The 24139-nt window shown below is 38.8% G+C and overlaps 1 protein-coding gene across 4 annotated transcripts in view; it reads right to left on the bottom strand.

Moving 5' to 3' along the window:
* The window catches only part of XPO4 (exportin 4), a 116137-nt gene that overhangs the window by 82729 nt on the left and 9269 nt on the right, over positions 1–24139 (bottom strand). For all 4 annotated transcript variants that reach the window (XR_004263410.1, XM_032260120.1, XM_032260119.1 and 1 more), the window contains exon 2: positions 4941–5046. Coding sequence is in view for 1 of the 4 variants with exons in the window: in XM_032260119.1 (XP_032116010.1) it covers positions 4941–5046 (106 nt within the window). In the remaining 3 variants the exon portion in view is untranslated. The remainder of the gene's footprint in view (positions 1–4940; positions 5047–24139) is intronic.

Raw genomic sequence — 24139 nt, 5'->3', positions numbered from 1 at the left:
ACTGAGTAAAATCCCAAAGCTACACTTAGGAAGACCCAGCCTTAGCTAGCAAGTTATAGTATCTGATCTAAAATCTAAATCAGGGGAGAAAAAATAGAAAATTAACACACTTTAAACATTTTTTTATATTAATTTTCTATTTTTTCTTTTATTCACCAATACTACAATCAGTTTCCAAACAGCATTATCAACAGGGAGAAACAGTCAAAATGAAGTCAAGAAAAAGTAGAAATTTTCTGAAGCTCTAAAAAATAACCATCATGTGAAATCCATGAAAAGTCCACAATTAGACTCCAGATTATTTGCCAAGATCACTGGACATGCATATCTCAAAGCCATGAGCAATTAACTCTAGGCATAGACTGACATCTTCAAGAATTTATCAGAAGAGCATGAAGATATATATAGTCAAGCACACTGTTTTCTCTCCTATTCAAGCTCAGGTCATTTAAAAATCTTACAAGTGTTCTTGACACATTAGCTATAAAAATGTAGGAGAAAAGGCATACCCTATATAAATTTCTATCACATTAGACTACTACATAGGAGTTCTGATCATATCAAAACTACTAAGAAACCAATTTGAACCTTTTTTTAAAGTTTTGATTCTATGCTATCTTAACATGAACTCTAATTGAGATGATTATCAGAATTGATACAAATTTAGAAATTTAAAATATAATAAATAATTAAAATAAAGCAATAGCTTCTAAAAATGTGAACCTATTAGAAAAAAAGAGGATTTGAACAGAAACCCAGCTTCATCTGTTTAGATCAACTAAAGAGAAACATGGTACTGTCTCATAAAGGTAATTTCAATAATCTCTCATTATAAACCTCTTCTTAAAGAAAATGATGTTTGTTTGCCTATCTTCATTTTCTACTGCAATAGTAAAAATTTTAAGGACAAGAAACCGGAAATCCTTAACCATGGATTTCAACAAGGAAGCAAAATCTCAGGGACTCTCAGGATTTTAGAAATAGAACTCAAGATCATCTAAATCAATTCCTGCATTTTACAGGAGCTGAAGAAATCGATGCCGCAAGAGACAGGAAATTTGAGGTCACATGGCTGGTAAATGTTCCTTGAGCAATACTAATCTACCCTGAAACACACATGCCACTGAAGACAAGAGCAAATAAACACCTTCAATGTTAATGATCACTGAAACATTCCTATTTCTAACTATTTGTTTTTATGTACAAGCCTTTTTCTGCCCTTTGGAGAGAGTAGGTGTTAGGTGTGAGAAGCTTTCAAGAGACAAAAGTTTCTTAACTCTTTCTTAGACACCTTTGCATGTGGTATTAAATGAAGATCTCTAAATGACTACTCCCGTAAGAAGCTGACTCTAAGAACGGAGAAATTAAAAAAAAAAAAAGGCCAAATTCCTAATTTAAAAGAAGAAATTTTCTTAAGCTAATAAATTACCCTTTCTCATAAAAACCATTATTAGCTGTCGTAAATTTAACTTATACATAGAAGTATGCAAGAGATGCTAGAAGGGACTCTAGAAGCCTACCAGTATGAAATTACATATGAGTTTCATTTTTACTCTTTGTTATAAAGATGTCTGGAACTACAGGAACTCACAATTCATCTAGAATTTTTTTTCTTTTCTTTTTTTTTTGAGACGGAGTTTCACTCTTGTTGCCCAGGCTGAGTGCAATGGCACAATTTCGACTCACCGAAACCCTCACCTCCCACTTCAAGCAATTCTCCTGCTTCAGCCTCCTATGTTGGGATTACAGGCATGCAACACTGCTCCCAGCCTCATCTAGAATTTCTAAACTAACTACTTTTAGGAAGATCTGCCACTGACTAGGACACTGTCCAGAGAATAAATTACTTTAGGTGACCTCAGCAGAATGTTTTCATTTGCCACCACAGTAACTTTCTTGAATAATAATTATGTAAATAAAATTCATTTGCATTTTGTGAGCCATCTGAAACTAGACAGAAACATGAAGACAAAAGTTAAAGTTAATAATAGAGGAAAAGCACCACATTTTGACCAAAAAGTTTTTGAAAAAAGAAAACAAAATCCCAGTAGTGAAGCTACAGATACACAACTACTACAATCAACTCTCTGGCTTTAAAGATTTCTGTCCAAAGCACAGGCAATATAAGCTCCAAAAATCTGCTCTTTGACCCAACTTCTGTGTCCACACACTAATGACAAAAAGTCCAGATGGAAGATGATTTACTAATTCCCCATGACTGACAGCACTACTAAGGAAACAATCTTCCAGAGATGTAAAACTTTACTAGTCTAACTGACTTTTTGGTAGCTTATTATTTTGTTTTGGCTACTTCTGAAATCAGAAGTCAAAGAAATCCATTTCTCCCTGAGAAAGGAGCAAAAGGATGCCACAAAGTTAGCTCCAGAAGAAGTAAACAAATTCTTCACTGTTCTTGATTATTTCTTTAGCAAGAATAGAACTCACTGGTTTTTTTAAAGGAACATCTGACCCTAAAAAAATATAAATTCCTAAGTGCCAAAGACTTCTGAAGAAGTCTAAAAGTGCTCTTCTGACAAAATGTGCAAGCATGCCGCATGCACGCACAGATAGATCCACCACACACACACACACAGAAAAGAGCAAAGAACATAAAAACTAGAATAAAAACAAAAGGATAAGAGAGAGAAATGAGGAAAAATTAGTAACATATAAAACTGAAGTCAGAAGTTGAGAAGGAAGAATTTTAAGAGGCTAGAAAAGGGAAGCATCAAAGAGAAAGTCTCCCCTTTAGTGGAATATACTACCCAGACCTTCTATAAAAATGATCACATCATCCCTAAACAAGAATGTGAAAATTCTGAACTGCGATTGACTGCCACTTGTATGAGAAGTCTTCTTAGAGGAATTTACCCTTCTGTGCTGGTGGCAACTGAATAAGGAGTGAAAAGATTTTCTGTGAAGTTTAGATGTAAACATTAATGTAACACAGGGCTTTGCAGTACATTAATGATTATGCTTGTAATACATGCACTCCACCTTTTAAATAGTCAAGTCTCAAAACCCAAACTGATTTGAAAAGCATGGCCGGAACTAGCAATACTACTCTTTGAAAAATTTTATCAGGAAAACAAAAGTATTCTAAAACAAGCTCAATCATAACAAAGCAACAATACTTCATAAAATTTACATATTCTAAAAAGGAAGGTGGTATAAACAAATACGCTCTAATAAAATACTTATAACTTAGATCAACTATTTTCCCAACTAGTGTAGAATGACACTGAATTCCAATACAAAGTCAGATGAAACACTGATGGAATCCTAGTCAATGTCATTAAGGCATATGCCATGAAAACCAGACTCAAATATTTTGGGTTAATAGTTTAACACGATGGTTTTCTAAATCTATTAATCCTGAACAATTTCAAGGCAGTAAGGATGAGTTAATGCCCCCTTAAACTCTTTATGCTGTTTAGTTTTGCTTCATTTAACATTGACTGAAATATCCTGCACAGGTATAAGATAAATCTTCTTAGTGCCAGAAACTAATCCATCCAACTATAAAAGCTGACCACTGAAATAAGTGAATTCATTAATTAAAATGGCTTCAGGGAGTATTTAAAAGGTAGTTGTTGAACCTGTTCCTCTGCTAAGACCTAACTCCTGATTGAGACCAGAGCCACCTTCACCACTGCTGCTAGTCCCTTGCAAACAGAGAACACAGCATTTAAGCCGATTACATTTTTTGAAAGCTGTTTAAAATCAAGTATATGGCCATGACTTTTACCTTACTGTTCACATAGTGCTTTTACATAATGAAAAGTAATTATATTTTTACCTGACAAAACAACTTAAGATAGCAAATCCATTAAGACAAACGGTATCATTATTGCCATAAGGCAGATGCAAAAGAGGCCCAGAGAGGTGAAGTGACTTCCTCAAGGTGCACCACTGGCACCTAGATGTCATAGTTGCTACAGCATCACTCTGTCCACTACAATCAAACAACTGTTTCATAAGCCCTTATATGTAAAACACTTTTAACACATAACTCTAGTTGTAGTTTATTTCAATGTGGAAACTAGCCTACTGGTAGCTATTGATAAGCCTTACTAAAAGCACAAGAATAAAAAGTTCAGATGTTTTAGTTCCTAATATTCAACTAACCAATTTTATGGTCAAAGATGACTCAAGTAGCCTTCCAGAGCCTTACAAAAGATGGCTCCCACTAAAAAAAAAAAAAAATCAGCCAGTAGTAATCAGGTTATAAAACAACAATAACCAATGAAGTCTCTCTGTTATTGAAAAATACCTAAGAGACAGATGGCAACATCATATATAACTCTTAGAAAATGCCATCTTTGGATAAGAGAGTTATATTTCTTGCAACTGTTTTAGAGGAAATCTTTTCTGTACATGTCAGACAGAAGATACTTATAAAACATATTTGACAAAAGTAAAAATTGGTGTTTTATTTTAGGATATATACAGCAATACCCTACCCAGACATGACTAATATTCATTAAGCAAACTGAGTACAAACTAAATGGTTTAAAAAAAAAAAACAACCTACGGAAAACAACTAAAAGGAAATGTAGAAAACTCCAAAAACAATCTTAATTTTAAAACTAACACTGGGCTAAAAGATATTATACTACGTATCCTGTAATAATTGACATTTGAAAATAACTGAAAAATTACTAAATTTTTTCTCTACTATTAACAGCCTTCATGTTATGGTCAATAATAAAACAAATTATGGAACACTATATCTAGGGGGGTAAAAATCCAATGTGAAAACAAAGTTTCCTGCCTGGCTTTACAGAATATCTTTAAAGTCACTCCAGTAGAATGATTATTAATTTAAAAATTATAACTGTATAAACCTGATTTTTAAAAAGTAATTTAAATATGTTTAAGACAGCAAACCTAGATCTGATTATGCCAAAATACTTTATATTTTTTAAGTGAATACTTACCCAAAATATGCTTGCAAACTGCAAATGGTGATTTTGATTTCCTAAATGATAAGAATATGTGCTCTGCATGCTGGCGTTGTTCATTATTGACCATGGAAGGTGGTGCCTTGAGAGTTAAAAACAAAAACAGATACACTTATTTAATGAGAAAGCTTGAATAACAGCAATATTTTAACCCACAAGAACAGAAAATGCTTGCACTTTTGGGAGCAAGAGGGACAAATTCTTGCTTAACTTTTTAAAGAACTACAGTATAAAACTTGATAATAAATGTTTAAACTATGGTTTCAGAAAAAAAAAAAATCCTGGCAAGGTTTGAGTCAGAATACTTTAAAGGTTTTTAAAAACTTGCATTTTAAAAAAACAGATACTTATCTAACTTTTCTGTACTTTTTTAAACATTTAGCTGACTTATCACCTTTTATTCCAAAATATACCACTTGGACTAACTTGACCTAGTTCAAATAATTTGAAAATTCTGCAGGACAGGAGAAATTGAATCCAAGTTACTAAAAATCAGTTTTCAAAAGCAATCCTTTAATTCAGAAGATCAAATAACTCCACCTTAAGTTTTCTAAAATCACTATCAAACCAGAAAAAATTGGGAACAGTTTAAGTTTGGAATTTATAGAACATATTTCTGAATAATAAATTAATCACTCAAAAAATCCAGACTTCTAACTTAAAAACAATTTTTAAAGTCTGTCCCCAAGTTTTTAAATACCATTTTGGTTTAACAATCATTCTTCTACAGATAATAATCTTCTGAACCAGATCTACATAAAATGTACATTCTTGTATTTTTAAACTATTAAGACTTACAAATACTAAATTTGAGAAAGGGCGTTGGAGGTAGATGGCAGGAAAATAAACCTTTATTATTCAAACCATTGTATGAAGAGGGCAAGTCATAATTTCAACTATATCAATCTAGAAAATGAAAAATGTTATAATCAATTATATTAGATCAACATTCATTATAAACTATATCAATTACGCAACATCAGTCACTCTAATTTCAGTCAAAATAGTAAAAAAAAAAGTTCACACAAGAAAAATTTACTACTGTGAAGCTCTGGCTTCAGAGAATTCTTATAATTAGCTAAAGCCGGTTCAGACTACTATTTCTAATGAAATAGCACCCTCTACAGTTCTCTAGATAAAAATGAAAATATTTCCATTAAAGAATTGTGTTGGCTGGTTGCCGTGGCTCTCTCCTGTAATCCCAGCACTTTAGGAGGTCAAGGCGCGCGGATGACTTGAGATCAGGAATTTGAGACCAGGCTGGGCAACATGGTGAAATCCAGTCTTTGCTAAAAATGCAAAAATATAAACTGAGTGTGGTGGTGCACACCTGTCATCCCAGCTACGTGGAGGCAGAGGCATGAGAATCGTTTGAACCGGAGGGATGGAGATTGCAATGAGCACATATGGCGCCACTGCACTCCAGCCTGGGTGACCGAGTGAAACTGTCTCAAAAAAAAAAAAAAGAAAGAAAAGAAAAGAAAGAAAGAGAAAGAGAAAGAATTGTGTTAAATTCTTTAATATTTTTTAAAAAAGAATTTGGGCATGGTGGCTCACACCTGTAATCTCAGCACTTTGAGAGGCCAAGACGGGCAGATCACCTGAGGTCAGGAGTTCAAGACCAGTCTGGCCAACATGGCGAAACCCCGTCTCTACTAAAAATACAAAAAAATTAGCCAGGCATGGTGGTGCACGCCTGGAAATCCCAGCTACTCGGGAGGCTGAGGCACAAGAATCACATGAACCCAGGCAGCAGAGGTTGCTGAGCTGAGATCCTGCTGCTGCACTCCAACCTCGGCAACAGAATGAGAACCCATCTCAATTTTTTTTAAAAAAAGGCCGGGCATGGTGGCTCACGCCTGTAATCCCAGCACTTTGGGAGGCCGAGGTGGGCAGATCACAAGATCAGGGATTTGAGACCAGCCTGGCCAACATGGCCAAACCCTGTCTCTAACAAAAATACAAAAAAATTAGCCGGGCATGGTGGCACATGCCTGTAATCCCAGCTACTTGGGAGGCTGAGGTAGGAGAAATGCTTGAACCCAGGAGGTGGAGGTTGCAGTGAGCTAAGATCCTGCCACTGCACTCCAGCCTGGGAGACAAAGCGAGACTCTGTCTCAAAAAAAAAAAAAAAAAAGCCGAGTGTAGCTCATGCCTGTAATCCCAGCACTTTGGGAGGCAGAGGTGAGAGGATCATGAGGTAAGGAGTTCAAGACAGGCCTGACCAACATGGTGAAAACCCATCTCTACTAGAAAATACAAAAATTAGCTGGGTGCCGTGGCAGGCGCCTGTAATCCCAGCTACTTAGGAGACTGAGGCAGGAGAATCACACCAGAGAGGCAGAGGTTGCAGTGAGCAGATACTGTGACACTACACTCCAGCCTGGGCAACAAGCAAGACTCCGTCTCAAAAAAAAAGAAAAAGAAAAGAATTTCCTAATAAAACTGAGGGTCAGGGGTGTGGTGGCTCATGCCTGTAATCCCAGCACTTTGGGAGGCCAAGGTGGGTGAATCACCTGGGGTCAGGAGTTCGAAACCAGCCTGGCTAACATGGTGAAACGCCATCTCTATGTACAAAAACATTAAAAATTAGCCGGGCGTGGTAGGTGACATATAATCCCAGCTATTCGGGAGGCTGAGGTAGGAGAATTGCTAGAACCCTGGAGGCGGAGGTTGCAGTGAGCCCAGATGGCACCACTGCACACTCCAACCTTCGAGACAGAGCGAGAATCTGAGTAGGGGAGTCGGGGAGGGTGGGGAACTGTGAAGCCTGGCATGGGGGCTCAAGTCTATAATCCCAGCACTTTGGGAGGGCAAGGCGGGTGGATCACCTGAGGTCAGTGGTTCAAGATCAGCCTTGCCAACATGATGAAACCTTGTCGCTATTAAAAACACCAAAATAGCTGGGCATGGTGGCAGGAGTCTGTAATCCCAGCTAGTAGGGAGGCTGAGGCAGGAGAATCACCTGAACTGAGGAGACAGAGGTTGCAATGAGCCAAGATCATGCCACTGCACTCCAGGCTGTGTGATAGAGTAAGAGCTTATAGCAAAAAAAAAAAAAAAAAAAAAAAAACAACCCAAAAAACTGATCAGCTAACTATATTTCTAGAAGTAGGTATTTTTGTCTTTCCATTTTCAAATTATTTTGTCTGCTTTTTGGGTTTTTTGTCTGTTTTTGAGACCTGCTCTATTGCCCAGACTGGAATACAGTAGCATGATCATGGCTCACTGCAGCCTCAACCTCCAGGGCTCTAGAGATCCTCCTGCCTCAGCCTCCTCAGTGGCCGGGACTACAGGCACATGCCACCAAGCCCAGATAATTTTTGTATTTTCTTGTAGAGACAGGGTCTCACTATGCTGCCCAACTTGCCCTCCAACTCCTGTCCTTCAGTGATCTGCCTGCCTTGGCCTCCCAAAGTGCTAGGATTACAGGTGGAAGCCATCATGCCCAGCCAATTTTCAAATTTTTTATTCCCATCACCTTCTCTTAAGTTCAACAAGATGAGTCTGTGGGGTTTTTGTTTTATTGCTTTGTTTTGTTTTTTGATTTTTTTTTTTAGAGACAGAGTCTTACTCTGTCTCCCACGATGGAGTGCAGTGGCATGATCTCAGCTCACTGCGACCTCCACCTCGGCCTCCCAAAGTGCCAGGATTACAGGCATGAGCCACCGTACTCAGCCTTTTTGTTTTGTTTTTTAAGACAGGGTGTTACTCTGTCACCCAGAGTGGAGTGCAGTGGCATGATCATAGCTCACTGTGACCTCAAAGGTTTGGAAGCAATAGGAGGTGGCAGTAGAGAGCCAAGACCACCCCAAGGATCTTCAGGAAAATGAAAACAAGGATGGGAAAAAACCGAGATGTGTTTCCAGAGTTGGAGCTCACAAATTCCTAGCTCAATTGACTGGGATTTCTAGCCCCAAACTGCAGCATGAGCCTCTAGCCCAGCTCAGTTGCCTTCAGTTCACAAAATCTCCCAGAGAATACCATCAGTGTTCTAGAGGCATCCAAAATTAGAACTCTAAACATAATTTACTAAAACCTAAATTATTTACTAACACCATAACTGTCTCTTAAATCTACATCCTCCTCTCTCACATAAAGCCTCAGTTCCTTCTTCGTCTCTCTCTATTCAAAGAATATTTTTAAGGGCTGACTGTATGCCAGGCACCATACCAGAAACTAGGGATGCTAAAGGGAAAAAGCCCTGCCCTTATGAAGTACTATTAGGAAAGACAGGCACTAAACACTCACATAATAATTCATCGAGTCTGTAATTTCTGCCTGCACTGATTCATTCTGGCTTCTTCCTCCATCATGTTACTAATCCTTTCCTCAAAAAAGTCAGGAATCCCAATTGTCAAATCCTACAGGACCTTTTTTGTTTTGTTTTGTTTTGTTTTGTTTTGTTTTGTTTTGTTTTGAGACAGAGTCTCACTCTGTTGCCCAGGCTGAAGTGCAGTGGCACAATCTCAGCTCGCTGCAACCTCCACCTCCCGGGTTCAAGCGATTCTCATGCCTCAGTTCCTCAAGTAACTGGGGACTACAGGCACACACGAGCGAGCCCCGCTAATTTTCTACAGGACTTTTAGACTTCTTTTCCCTGGGCAGCAATAATTGTAACTTTTTTACTACTATTAACAACCTCTACTACTTATTTGCCAGGCAGAGGGCTAAATACTTTACATACATCATCTCATTTAAACCCAAACATCCCTGTAGGAATTATTTCACCCCTTTTACATATGAAGAAAATAGGATTCAGATAGTGTTGCATGCCCAAGATGACAGAGTTAACAAATATCATAACCAGAATTTGACCTTAAGTCTGTATGATATTAAAGCCCATGCTTTGAACCTCCTTAAGTTTTACTGTGCTGGGGACACACAGTTGGTAGAATAATATCTTTCAGATACCTACTAGAGAAATCTGAATATTCTTGGCTAAATATACGTATCATTTATAGGACCATTAAGAAACACACACACAAGAAATGTGAGAATATTAAAGTCAGACTGAAAACCAGGCACTACTGGTAGATATGAAATAAGCTATAAAACTAGAAAGAAAATATGTGTTCAAGTCATATTATAGAGCTCATTTAAGGATGTCTTAGGTTTAATTTCTTATTTATCTTTGAGAGAGATATGGTGCTATGGTTCGAATCTATTCACCTAAACCCATGATAAAATTTAATTGCCATTTTAACAGTATTGTGAGATGGGGCAATGATTAGGTGATTAGGTCATGAGTGTTTGGCCCTTATTAATAGACTAATGCCATCAACTCAAGAGTGGGGTCCTGATAAAAGGTTAAATTCAGCCCTCTTTCTCTCTCTCTTCCTTCCTCCCTCCCTCCCTCCCTCCCTCCCTCTCTCTCTTATGCTCACTTGTCCTTCTGCCACAGGATAACACAGCTAGAAGACCCTCATCAGATGCCAGCACCATGCTCTTGGACTTCCCAGCCTCCAGAACCATAAGCCAAATAAATGTCTGTTCTTGGCCAGGCGAGATGGCTCACACCTGTAATCCCAGCACTTTGGGAGGCTGAGGCAGGGGATCACCTGAGGTCATGAGTTCGAGACCAGCCTGACCAATGTGGTAAAACTCCATCTCTACTGAAAATATAAAAATAAGCCAAGCATGATGGCAGGTGCCTATAATCCCAGCTACTCGGAAGGCTGAGGCAGGAGAATTGCTTGAAACCCAGGAGGCAGAGGTTGCAGTGAGCCAAGATTGCGCCACTGCACTCCAGCCTGGGTGACAGAGCAAGACTCCATCTCAAAAAAAAAAAAAAAAAAAAAAAAAAAAAAAATTTCGTTTACAAATCACCCAGTCTGTAGTATTCTGTTCTTGCAGCAGAAAATGGACTAAGACGGATGGTTTAACAGTCTAATTAGAAAATGATAGATGTACCACCCAAAAACATAAATACTGATAATCTTTAACTCATTCACTAAAAATTTTAAGTTAATGATAAAAATTTTCTCAACTTTCAGTTTTCCCTCCATAATCTTTCCTTACCCTTTGGAGGTTACCACTGATCCTATCTCAATTTAAATCCATTAACACAAAATAAAATATTTTGTTACTTCAAATTTGACATAACAATATTTCATAATATTCCACAAAGAGTACTATAAATTTCAGGTTTTGGACCTTTCTAGCAAAACGAATTTGACAGTCACTGCCGTAAGTAATTCCTGTTTCCCTAGCAAAGCTACCCTTTCAAATTTGAAAGTTGTCCTTTCAAAAAAGGCCTTCTAGTATGATGAGCTCCTTTACATATCTTAAGTCTCTTTTCCTCCCAATGTTCTTCCTCTATCACCTTCTCCAATTTCTCGCAAAATATTCTCTCCTCCATAATTGTCTCTTAACTCTATGTCCTCCTCTCTCACATAAAGCCTTAGTTCCTTCGTGTCTCTCTTCCCTCCATCTTACTTTAAAAGTTATCCTTAGCAGTGGTCCCTTCTTTTCGTTTACAAACAGGTATGCCCTATCTCAAAAACCCCTTTACACAATCTCACAACTACAGAACCAGAAAGACCTGGTTTCTAATCCCATTTCTGTAGCACACTAGTTGAGAAACCTACAAAATGCTGCTGATGAATTATCTCATAAGAACTACACTTAAAAATGTATATACAGGTCTCCCAATATTAATCTATAACGAGTAATACAATTCCAATTAAAATCCCAATAGGGTTTATATGACAAGATAATCCTAACACATGTAAGAGTAAAGACCCAAAAGGGTCAAATTAATTTTAAAAAATAAGAAGGAGGTGATATCCAACTAAATCCAAATACTTATGAAGACATAATAGTAATTCTTAGAGCAGACAAAAACAATGGAGTGGAGAAAATTCCCAGCAACAGACCTATGACACATGACAAATTAATGAGAAAAAAAAAAAAAACAGATTTTGTATACTCTGTTTAAATAGTGCTGGAACAAATGGCAATTTCTAAGGAAAAATGTAAAATTAGACAGTTATTCATATTGTATATAAATTCCAGGTGGACTTAAGATTTAAAAATGAAAAGCAACACTTTAAATAATAGGAAGAAAACATAGGAAAGTATGAAGTCAAAGTAGGGAAAAACTTCTTAATAAATAAAAGGCAAAAATCCTTTTTAAAAATTAGTAAATTTGACTATATTAAAATCATAACCTCCTAAATTTAAAGGCACCACTAAGTAAAGTGAAAGACTAGTCACAGATTTCAGAAGACAATAATTGCATTGGATATAATTAACAAAGGATTAATATTCAGAACATAAAAACATTCACAAAAGTAAGAAAAAGATAATTTATAGCAGAAACTGACAACTATACCTTTATTCTTCCCTCCTTCCTTAGTAACAAAACCCTAATTTTATTTGCTCAGCAGCAATGTACCCACCTAAACCCATTTCTAGCTACGAGGATCTATGGAATTAAGTTCTGGCCAGTAAGATATTAGCAAAGTTTCAAGAGGGATTCCCTAAAGAGAGATGATTCAGCTAGGAGCACACCCTTCATTCCTGTTCCCTAGAAGTAGACATGATAGCTGTAGTTCTACTAATCATCTGGGACCATGAGAAGACTTAAAAGATCAAAGACACCCTTTAATAATAGTAAAACAGAAAAACAGAATTGTGAGCCCCTGCAGCCACTAAACCAGAGAGATAGACAGACAGACAGATAGATGATAGATATAGATATAGATATATCCATACTTTTTGTGTAAGAAAAACTAAACCTATCTTTTTAAAAAACACTGCAATTCATTTTTTGTTATATACTGCCAAACCTAATCCAAATACAAAATGTAATAGAAAAGTTGCCAATGGGGGCTGAGCATGGTGGCTCACGCCTGTAATCCCAGCACTTTGGGAGGCCAGGAGTTCAAGACCCGCCCAGCCAACATGGTAAAACCCCTTCTCTACTAAAAATACAAAAATTAGTTGGGCGTGATGTCGTGTGCCTATAATCCCAGCTACTAAGGAGGCTGAGGCAGGGGAATTGCTTGAACCCAGGAAGCAGAGGTTGCAGTGAGCCGAGATCGTGCCACTGCACTCCAGCCCGGGCGAGAAGATCGAGACTTCGTCTCAAAATAAATAAATAAATAAATAAGTTTCCACCAAAAGAGAATACACTGTAGCCATACAGTGTCTTATAAAAACATTAAAAATTGAACTAGAGATATATTTACCAACCTAGATAACCCTTGAAAATTATCCTGAATGAAAATGGCAAATGACAAGACATGTATAATAGAAATTTTAAAAACTCAATAGTATGTTATTTACATTTGTGGGAAGAGTATAAAAGCATGGAAGAAAGGATAAGCAACTGTGAAGCTGTTGGAGATTGAGGACGAGGCAGGGAATGGTGTCTACAGGGACTCAAAGGGGGCTTCAATTATATCTGTGATATTTATATATTTTTAAAAGATTATATGCGAAACATCTATTTGAACGTTTGCTAATCTAGGAGGTAGGCACGAGTATAATTTTTATTACTCTACGCATTTTTCTATCTGTTTAAAACCTTCTATTTCCTTAAATAAGTGGGCCTTCCATTCCCAATGGTACAGCTGACCTTAAACAACTCTTCTGCTAAAATAAACGGTGGACAAAATTTCTTTAAATTTTTAAATGCATAACTGAGCTTAAAAGAAATTAAGGAATCATCAAAAGCTAAAATAGAAGCAAAAGCAGGGATCCAAAGATAAATGCAAACACTCATGTGTTTACCCCGGAGACATGTGCCAATCTCTAGTGACCTTGAACTTCCATTTTGACAGCTGCCTAGGGTAAAGAAGACAGGAATTAAAGCCAGGTCCTATCTCAGGTAGGGACCTAACAAGATATCCCTCCATATAAAGCTGGGATCCTCAGCGCAAGGGTAAACTATTTAAAAAATAAACAAAACAAACCAGGAAGGAGGGGGGCCAAGAAAGAGAAAAAGAAGAGAGAAGGGAGGGAAGAATTAACTTGCCAGTTTGGACCTTGACAGCAGATGGAAGAGGCTAATTACTTCAAACAATGAACAACCCTAGGCAGGCCCACAACAGGTCTCTTGCCCATCACAACAGGACCCATGTGGTCCAAAAAACTTCCAGGCGATAAAATTAAAGTAGTCCTGTGTTTATGTACCCAGGCACTTGGAGGAATCCAGGCTTCAAAGTTTTTCATAAACATTTCCAAGAGTTAATACATATAAATTTCACAAAACACAAGAGGAAATAAGCCACTACAAGTTTACAGAACAACAAACTGAAGAATCAGAGAATCAGACCAACAAAACTCACAAATATTGGAAATTTAAGAAACAGAACATAAAATATTTAAAAGAAGAACTAAAAATGTAAAAAGGAGACTTTACCAAAATTAAAAACTTTTGTATATCAAATGACACTATCAAAAGAATGAAAAGGCAATCCACAGAATGGGAGAAAATACTATAAATCATTTACTTATCTGATAGAAGGTTAGTATCTGTAATCTATAAAGAACTCCTACAACTCAAAGACAAAAAACCATTAACCTGATTAAAAAATAAAAAAGGCCGGGCACAGTGGCTCATGCTTGTAATCTCAGCACTTTGGAAGGCTGAGGCAGGCAGATCACCTGAGGTGGGGAGTTTGAGACCAGACTGAGAAACATGGAGAAACCCCATCTCTATTAAAAATACAAAATTAAGGCCAGGTGTGATGGTGGCTCATGCCTGTAATCTCAGCACTTTGGGAGGCCAAGGCGGGCAGATCACAAGGTGAAGAGATCAAGACCATCCTGGCCAACATGGTGAAACCCCGTCTCCACTAAAAATACGAAAATTAGTTGGGCATGGTGGCACGTGCCTAGTCCCAGCTACTCAGGAGGCTGAGGCAGGGGAATCATTTGAACCCAGGAGGCGGAGGTTGCAGTGAGCAGAGATCGTGCCACTGCACTCCAGCCTGGCACCAAAGCGAGACTCCATGTAAAAGAAACTTAAATAAATAAATAAATACAAAATTAGACAGGCATGGTGGCACATGCCTATAATCCCAGCTACTCAGGAGGCTGAGGCAGGAGAATCAGGGAGGTGAGGTTGTGGCGAGCCAAGATCGTGCCATTGCACTCCAGCCTGGGCAATAAGAGCGAAACTCCAGCTCAAAATAAATAAATAAATAAATAAAATTAAAGACAAAAAAATACAAAAAGGAGGTTAACAGACATTTCTCCAAAGAAGATATACAAATAGCCAAGCACATGAAAAGAGGCCCAACATACCAAATCGTTAGGAAAATCTGAATCAAAACAGCAAGATACCACCTCGCATCCATGAGAACAGACATATCAGAAAATAACAAGTGTTGGTGAGGTTGTGGTGAAACTGGACCCTTTGTACACTGCTGGTGGGAATGCAGAAATGGTACAGCCAAACAAAAAGAGGAACAGCCACTAGGAAAGATAGTATGGCAGTTTCTCAAAAAATCGAACATAAAATTATCACATAAGCCAGTAATTCTACTTCCAGCTATACATCCAAAAGAACCGAAAGCAACGGTTTAATAGACTGTACCAAGGTTCATTAATAAATAAATGGATAAACAAAACATGGCATATTCACACAATGGAATATTATTCAGAAATAAAAAGGAATGAAGTGATAGCAGACAGTGGCTCACATCTGTAATACCAGCATTTTGGGAGGCTAGGGCAGTGGATTGCTGAAATTCCGGGGTTCCAGACCAGCCTGGGAAACATGGCAAAACCTCATCTCTACAAAAACTAGCCAGGCCTCGTGGCTTGCACCTGTAGTCCCAGCTACTGGGTAGGCTAAAGTGGGAAAATCGCTTGAGCCTGGGAGGTGAAGACTACAAGAAGCCATGATTGCGCCACTGCACTCCAGTCTGTGTGACAGAGCAAGACCCTGCCTCAAAACAACAACAACAAAGGAATGAAGTACTGAGATATATTACAGCATGGATGAACTTTGAAAATATTACGCCAAGTAAGATAACCCAGACAAAAAAGCACAAATACTGTATGATCCCCCTTATATGAGGTAGCTAAAATAGTCAAATTCATAGAAAGTAGAATCATGGTTACCAGGGATTAGAGGGAGGAAGAAATGGGATGTTAGTGTTTAATGGGAATATAGTTCCAGTCTGGGATAATGAAAAAGTTCTGGAGATAGTGATACATTTTGGTGATAATTACACAACAATATGAATGGTAAGTTTTATGTTGAATTTTATAATAATTTTTGTTAAAAAGGAGCAAGATATCACAAGAAAACTTCTATGAGCAATATAATAAAAGAAATATCTACTGTATATCAATAGACATGTTTGATTTGGATGGTAATTACAGGGGTACACACAATCACATACCATCACCAAACTGGACAACTGAAATTTGTGAATTTTCTTGTATGTTAATATACTTCAATAAAATATATGTTAAAAATTCACTAGGCAGATTAAAAGGCAGATTAGACACATTGAAAAGAAAATTGGGGGCCGGGTGCAGTAGTTCATACCTGTAATCCCTGCACTTTGGGAAGGTGAGGAGGCCAGATCACCTGAGGTCAGGAGTTCAAGACAAGCCTGGCCAACATGGTGAAACTCTATTGCTACTAAATACAAAAAAAAAAAAAAAAAATTAGCTGAGCATGGTGGCAGGCACCTGCAATCCCAGCTACTTGGGAGGCTGAGGCAGGATTATTGCTGGAACCCGGGAGGCAGAGGTTGCAGTGAGCCAAAATTGTGCCACTGCACTTCAGCCTGGGTGACAGAGGGATACTCCTTCTCAAAAACAAACAAACAAACAAACAAAAAAACCAAAAAGACAGAACTACCAACAAATCCACTAGAGTGGAAGATTAACATGTAACTTTCAGTAACTGTTAGGAAGACAAAAAAAATCTAATGAGTTTGATTTAATACCATAAACACACTGCACCTTTAAGTGGATATCACATTCTTTTCAAACACTTTCGGAACAAAAACTGACAAAACACTAGGCTGTAGGCATATCCAAACAAATTTTAAATAACTGGCATGCACATGACATATTCTCTACCAAAAGTGATTAGGTAAAAAAAATTGACTTAACATAACAATAACGAAAACTAGAAAAATTCAACGATGAAAAAAAGACATCACAATGGAAATCAGAAAATGCACAGGCCAGGCTGGGGGCAGTGGCTCACACCTCTAATTCCAGCACTTTGGGAGGCCGAAGCAGGCAGATCACAAGGTCAGGAATTGGAGACCAGCCTGACCAACATGGTGAAACCCCATATCTACTAAAAATACAAAAATTGGCCAGGCATGGTGGGGAGCACTGGTAATCCATGCTACTCAGGAGGTTGAGGCAGGAGAATCACTTGGACCCAAGATAAGGAGGATGCAGTGAACCACTGCAGAAATCGAGCCACTGCACTCCAGCCGGGGCAACAGAGCAAGACTCTGTCTCAAAAGAAAAAAAAAAAAAAAATCCCTATAGTTTACATAGTACTAGAGAAAAATTAGCCTTAAATGCTTACATAAAAATGAATGTGAAACAAAAGAACTAAGCAGCCAACCTAAGAACTCAGAAAGCAGAAACTACCCAAAGAAAAGAGAATGAAGGAAATAATATTGAGCAGAAATTGTTGAAAAAAAGCCAAAAGTTGTTTACTTGGAATAACTAATAAAATTGGAGAGGAAAAACACAAATATGTAAACAAGCAAGAATTAAAAGAGAAAGCAACTACAGATGCCTCAGAAAATAAAAAGACATTGAAAGGATAACAAACAAATTTATAGTGATAAATACAGCAACTCCAATCCTATACAGATTTCTTCAAGAAACTACAAAAGAGTGAACACTCTTCATACCATTTTAGGAGCCTAGCATATCATTATATAATGCTAATACCAAAACTAGATGAGGGCAGTTGAGGAAAAGAAATTTATAGGTCAATCCTACTCATGAACATGGAAGAAGAAATCTTAAGATATTTCACGGAAGGAGGTGATGGATATGTTAACTTGACTTAATCATTCCGTGTGTGTGTGTGTGTGTGTGTGTGTGTGCGCATTACATTATATCCTGCAAACACATGCAATTATGAGTCAATTAAAAATATTAATAATAAAAAGATATTTCATAAAGCAAATTAAAGATAATATACACTGTGACCAAGTTAGGTATCCCAGAAATGCAAAACTAGGTTAACATTAGAAAATAAATAAGGACAGGTATAGCTGCTCATGCCCATACTCCCAACACTTTGAGAGGCCGAGGCTGGTGAATCACCTGAGCTCAGGCACTCGAGATCAGCCTGGGAAACATGGCAAAACCTCATCTCTACCAAAAATAAAAAAAGGTTAGCCAGGCATGGTGGCACACACCTGTGGTCCCAGCTACTTGGGAGGCTGAGGTGGGAGAATCACTTGAACACAGGAGGCAGAGGTTGCAGTGGGCCGAGATTACGCCACTGCACTCCAGCCTGGGTGACAGACTAAGACCCTGTCACACACAAAAATATAAAATAAAATAAAATAATATCTCACTACATTAACATATTAAAGGAGATATCATGTTATTATTTTAAAAACGCAGCAACAAGTTAAATAAATTAAGATCCTTAACTAAACTCTTGGCTAAGTAGGAACAGATGGAAGCATCTCTAACCTGACGAAAAAACAATTTACGAAAAGCTTAAACCAAACTTTATACTAATGTCGGTACAATACAGGCGTTCCCTTAACTGTCAGTATAACATAATCCACTGGACTCAATTCTTTTTAATTTTTAGAGTTGTTGGTGTTTTCTTGTTTTGTTTTTTTTTTGGTAGTTCTATCTATAATATTTGATATTTCAAGGCTTTTCTTTTTCCTCAGAGGCATTCCAAAGAATAAAGAGAAAATTTACTTCTTTTTTTTTTTTGAGATAGTCTTGCTCTGTCTCCCAGGCTGGAGTGCAGTGGTGCAATCTCGGCTCACTGCAACCTGCACCTCCTGGGTTCAAGCAATTCTGTCTTCACCTCGCAAGCAGCTGGGATTGCAGGTGCCCGCCACCACACCCAGCTAATTTTTTGTGTTTTCAGTAGAGACAGGGTTTTACCATGTTGGTCAGGCTGGTTCTGAACTCCTGGCTTCATGTGATCTGCCCGACTTGGCCTCCCCAGGTGCTGGGATTACAGGCCTGAGCCACTACACCTGACCTACTTTTTAAAAATAAACCTCATTCAGCTTGAGAAACTACTTTATGGGACCACTGAACCCGTTTATAAACTTAATATATACAACAGGGTCTTAGTGATCTTACTTTTTCTAAATCTTGAAATATTCTGCTATTTCATCATTTTGGAATTATTTCATCAGAACTCACCAATTAGTCCCAATTTTCCCTACACTAAGAAAAGACTAGCCTGGGTGCAGTGGCTCACACCTATAATCCCAACACTTTGGGAGGCCGAGGTAGGCAGATCTCTTGAGGTCAGGAATTCAAGGCCAGCCTGCCCAACATAGTGAAACCTCATCTCTACTAAAAATACAAAAATAGCCAGGTGTGGTGACACACGCCTGTAGTCCTAGCTATTCGGGAGGCAGAGGCAGGAGAATCGCTTGAATCCTGGAGGTGGAGGTTGCAGTGAGCCAAGATGGTACCACTGCACTATAGCAAGACTCCGTCTCAAAAAAAAAAGAGAGAAAAGGAAAAAAAAAAAGAGGCTGGGCTCGGTGGCTCATGCCTGTAATCCCAGCACTTTGGGAGGCCGAGGCAGATGAATCATTTGAGGTCAGGAGTTTGAGACCAGCCTGGCCAACATGGAAAAACCTCCTTCTCTACTAAAAATACAAAAATCAGCTGGGCCTGGTGTCACGTGCCTGTAATCCCAGCTATTCAGGAGGCCGAGGCAGGAGAATCACTTGAACCCAGGAGGTGGAGGTTGCAGTGACCCGAGATTGTGGCAGTGCACTCCAGCCTAGACAATAAGAGCTAAACTCCATGTCAAAAAAATAAAGAAAAAAAAAAAGAACTAAAATAATAAGAAAATGGAAGAATGATGAAGTGATCTAGAAAAGAGAAGCAATAACTAAGTCAGTCAACCCTATTACATTACCCTCAATCTTTTTTTTTACTACATTGCCCTAACACTATAGCATGATCTTCTGAGAAAGTATAAAAGAAACCTGGTGGGGGTTTTGTTTTGGGGTTTTGTTTTTGTTTTTGTTTTGTGACAGGGTCTTGCTCTATCGTCCAGGCTGAAGTGCAGTGTTGTGATCATAGCTCACTGCAACTTTGACATCCCAGGCTCAATGGATGCTGCCACCTCAGCTTCCTGTGTAGCTGAGACAACAGGTGTGCACCTGCATGCAAGGATAATTTTTTAAAATTTTTTGTAGAGATACAGTTTTCACCATGTTGCCCACGATAGTCTCAAACTCCTGGGATCAAGTGATCTGCTTGCCTCAGCCTCTCAAAGTACTGCAATTAAAATCATGAGCCACTGCACCTGGCCTGGTGGTCTTTTTTGAAAGGTTTCATTGAATATTGTTGAGAATTAGAAAATTTTCATTTCCCAACCATAATGACAAAGAGAAGAAAACTGACAAAAGACATTTCACATTCACAATTTTAAGATAAATCAGAAGATGAAGGCAAAAAGACACTTTTTTTTTTTTTGAGATGGAGTTTCACTCTCGCTGCCCAGGCTAGAGTGCAATGGCGCTATCTCGGCTCACTGCAACCTCTGCCTGCCACGTTCAAGCGATTCTCCTGCCTCAGCCTCCCAAGTACCTGGGATCAGAGGTACTCAGGGGGCTGAGGCTGAAGGATTGCTTGAGCCTGGGGGCAGAGGTTGCCAGGAGCCAAGATTGTGACACTGCACTCCAGATTAGGGAACAGAGTGAGACCCTATCTCAAAAAAATACAAAAAAACAAAAAAAAACAGCAGGCCAGGAGTAGTGGCTCATGCCTGTAATCCCAGCACTAGGGAAGCCAAGGAGGGCGGATCACCTGAGGTTGGGAATTCAAAACTAGCCTGACCAACATAGAGAAACCCCCATCTCTACTAAAAATACAAAATTAGCCAGGCATGGTGGCACATGCCTGTAATCCCAGCTAGTCAGGAGGCTGAGGCAGAACTGCTTGAACCTGGGAGGCAGAAGTTGTGGTGAGCTGAGATTTCACCACTGCACTCCAGCCTGGGCAACAAAAGCAAAACTCCGTCTCAAAAAAAAAAAAGCAAGCAGCCACACACTCTAGACTTGTGATGTCATAGACAGTAGCCACTACCACAATGGCTCCCTTACGCTAGCCGTTACAAGTGCTCAAGACACATGCGGTTAGTGGCTACCATATTGGAGAGAACAGGTAAAGAACACTTCTATCAGCACAGAAAGTCTATCTGCTAGCACTACTCTAGAAGAAATCTAATTAACTCACATATTTATCAAGTGCTTACTATACAGTTATCTTGATTTGATGCCACGTTATTTGATACATTAAAGTACAAAATAGCACCTGACATTTACAGAGCACTTACTATACCCCAGACACTATACTAAACACTTCTCTTTCAATGTATGTTAAATCATTTTATCTTTGCACTAACCCCCTGAGGTGGTAGTTATTATTTCTCTATTTTTTTTTTTTTTTAAAGACAGGGTCTTGGGACAGGCATGGTGGCTCACACCTGTAATTCTATCACTTTGGGAGGCCAAAGCAGGCCAACTGCCTGAGCTCAGGAGTTTAAAACCAGCCTGGGCAACATGGTGAAACCCAATCTCTACTAAAATACAAAAAATTAGCCAGGCGTGGCAGCATATACCTGTAGTCCCAGCTACTTGGGAGGATGAGGCAGAAGAATTGCTTGAACCAGGCAGGGGGAGGTTGCAGTGAGCTGAGATCGCACCACTGCACTCCAGCCTGGGTGACAGTGCAAGAGTCCATCTCCAAAAACAAAAAAAGATGGGGTCTTGCTATGTTGCCCAGGCTGGACTTGAACTCCTGGACTCAAGCAATTCTCCTGCCTCAGCCTCTAGAGTAGGTGGAGCTACAGACAAGATTTTTCACACTGCTGCCAGTCAAATATCAAAACCACAAATCTGACAAGTTTCATACTGTGTGAATTCAAGCTACTTATTACAGCAAATAAGACCTTAAGATAACCCAGCCTCTATTTCCCTAGTCTCATTTCACACTACTCCCTTCCTCATTTATTCATTCATTTTTTTTCATTCAACGAATATTACTGAGCAACAAGGTGCCAAGCCCTGGACTAGATACACATCACCAAGGAAGAGCAAACAGGGTTCCTGAACAAATATACATTAAAGTCCGGCAAGAGAGACCAACATTCATTAACCAATCACACAAATAAGGTGTCATAAAAGAACTAGCAAGAATTTGAGACCAGCCTGGGCAACATAGCAAGACGTCGTCTCCACAAAAACACTGTAACACAGCCAGGTGTGGTGGTGTGCACCTGTGGTCCCACCCAAGTGGGAGGCTGAGGGGAAGGATCACTTCAGCCCAGAAGTCTGAAGCTGCAGTGAGTCACGACTATACCACTGTATTCCAGCTGGGTTACAGAGAATGACCCCAACTCCAAAAAATGAAAAATAAAAAAAATATAAATAAAAGAACTACATCATTATCTGAGTATATAGGAATAGTGAATTTCACCTTTCAGGCAGGCTAAGGAAGGCTTCCCTGAGAAACTGACTACTGAGAGACCTGAAGCATGAGGTGATAATGAAGAAAAGCATTCCAGGCAGAAGGACTAGTATATGAGAGGCCCTGTGACAGGACACAGGACACGAGTGGGAAGGACTGAAAGAAAGCTAGTATGGCTGATGCAGAGAAAAAGCAACTAGAAAAGAGTGGAACGACGTTGGAGGCTGAGCAAGGTGGCTCACACCTGTAATCCCAGCACTTTGGGAGGCTGGGGTGAGCAGATCTTAAGGTCAGTAGTTCAAGACCAGCCTGGCCAAGATGGTGAAACCCATCTCTACTAAAAATACAAAAATTAGCCATGTGTGGTGGCGGGAGCCTATAATCCCAGTTACTCGGGAGGCTGAGGCAGAGAATTGCTTGAACCCAGCAGGTAGAGGTTGTAGTGAGATGAGATCGCACCACTGCACTCCAGCCTGGGCAACGGAGACTCCATCTTTAAAAAAAAAAAAAAAAAAAGAAGAAGAAGAAGAAGCTGGAAAGGCAATTAACTTATCCAAAGTCTCACAAGCTGCAAACATTTTTAAAGAAAAATGCTTTATATTTTATAACATTTAGTGGCACTTTTCCCCTACTTTTTGTGAACAAGAGGCCTCACATTTTTATTTTCACTGGGCCCTGCAAATTACGTAAGTAGCCCTGACTGGACAACAAAGAGATTGGACAGAAACAGTCTTATGGCTGGGATACAAGGCAGGGGCCATCCACTCACTATGCTCACACTTCAGACCTACTAAGAAGGACAAAAAAAATGAGGATATGAAAGGAAACATGGCCTCCTAAGTCAGAAACTTCATAGTTAAGGCAAAGAAATCTGCAGTTTCAAAAATCACCCTAAGATTCATTATGCATGTTCTAACTCTGAAAAACCCTACTCTAAAATATTGTCACTTTACAATGGATCTAATTTTTCCCCGATTACAAATAGAGAGTGAATCTCTATCTCTTTTCCAGAATAAAGTTTATTAGTTTTCTATTAGCTCTTTCTCACTCAAAGGACATTTTTCCTTTTATTTATTAACAAGGTTATATTATACTTAGTTAGCAGTGATTAAACAAATCTGTGGAAATGGAATGCCCTGCATTTGCATTTGTAAGTCTATAAATGCAAAACCACAACTCTTGTCTTAACTCAGTCTGAACCATGATACAGCTTTGAACTTTCTTCAACATAAAAATAATTATAGGACATTCAAGAAAGTAGATTTTAAAAGCAGATTTTTTTCTTTTTGGCCAGGCATGAGAGCTCAAGCCTGTAATGTCAGCACTTTGGGAGGCCAAGCCGGGTGGATCACCTCAGGGTACAGAGTTCGAGACCAGCCTGGCCAACATGGTAAAACGTCGTCTCTACTAAAAATACAAAAAATTAGCCAGGCGTGATGGCGGGTGCCTGTAATCCCAGCTACTGGGGAGGCTAAGGCAGAAGAATCACTTGAACCCAGGAGGCAGAGGTTGCAGTGAGCCAAGATTACGCC

The sequence above is a fragment of the Sapajus apella genome, unplaced genomic scaffold, assembly GCF_009761245.1.
Source record: "Sapajus apella isolate SASKATOON/1434 unplaced genomic scaffold, GSC_monkey_1.0 scaffold114, whole genome shotgun sequence".
NCBI classification, from domain to species: domain Eukaryota; kingdom Metazoa; phylum Chordata; class Mammalia; order Primates; family Cebidae; genus Sapajus; species Sapajus apella.
This window is presented reverse-complemented; position numbering and strand designations above follow the sequence as displayed.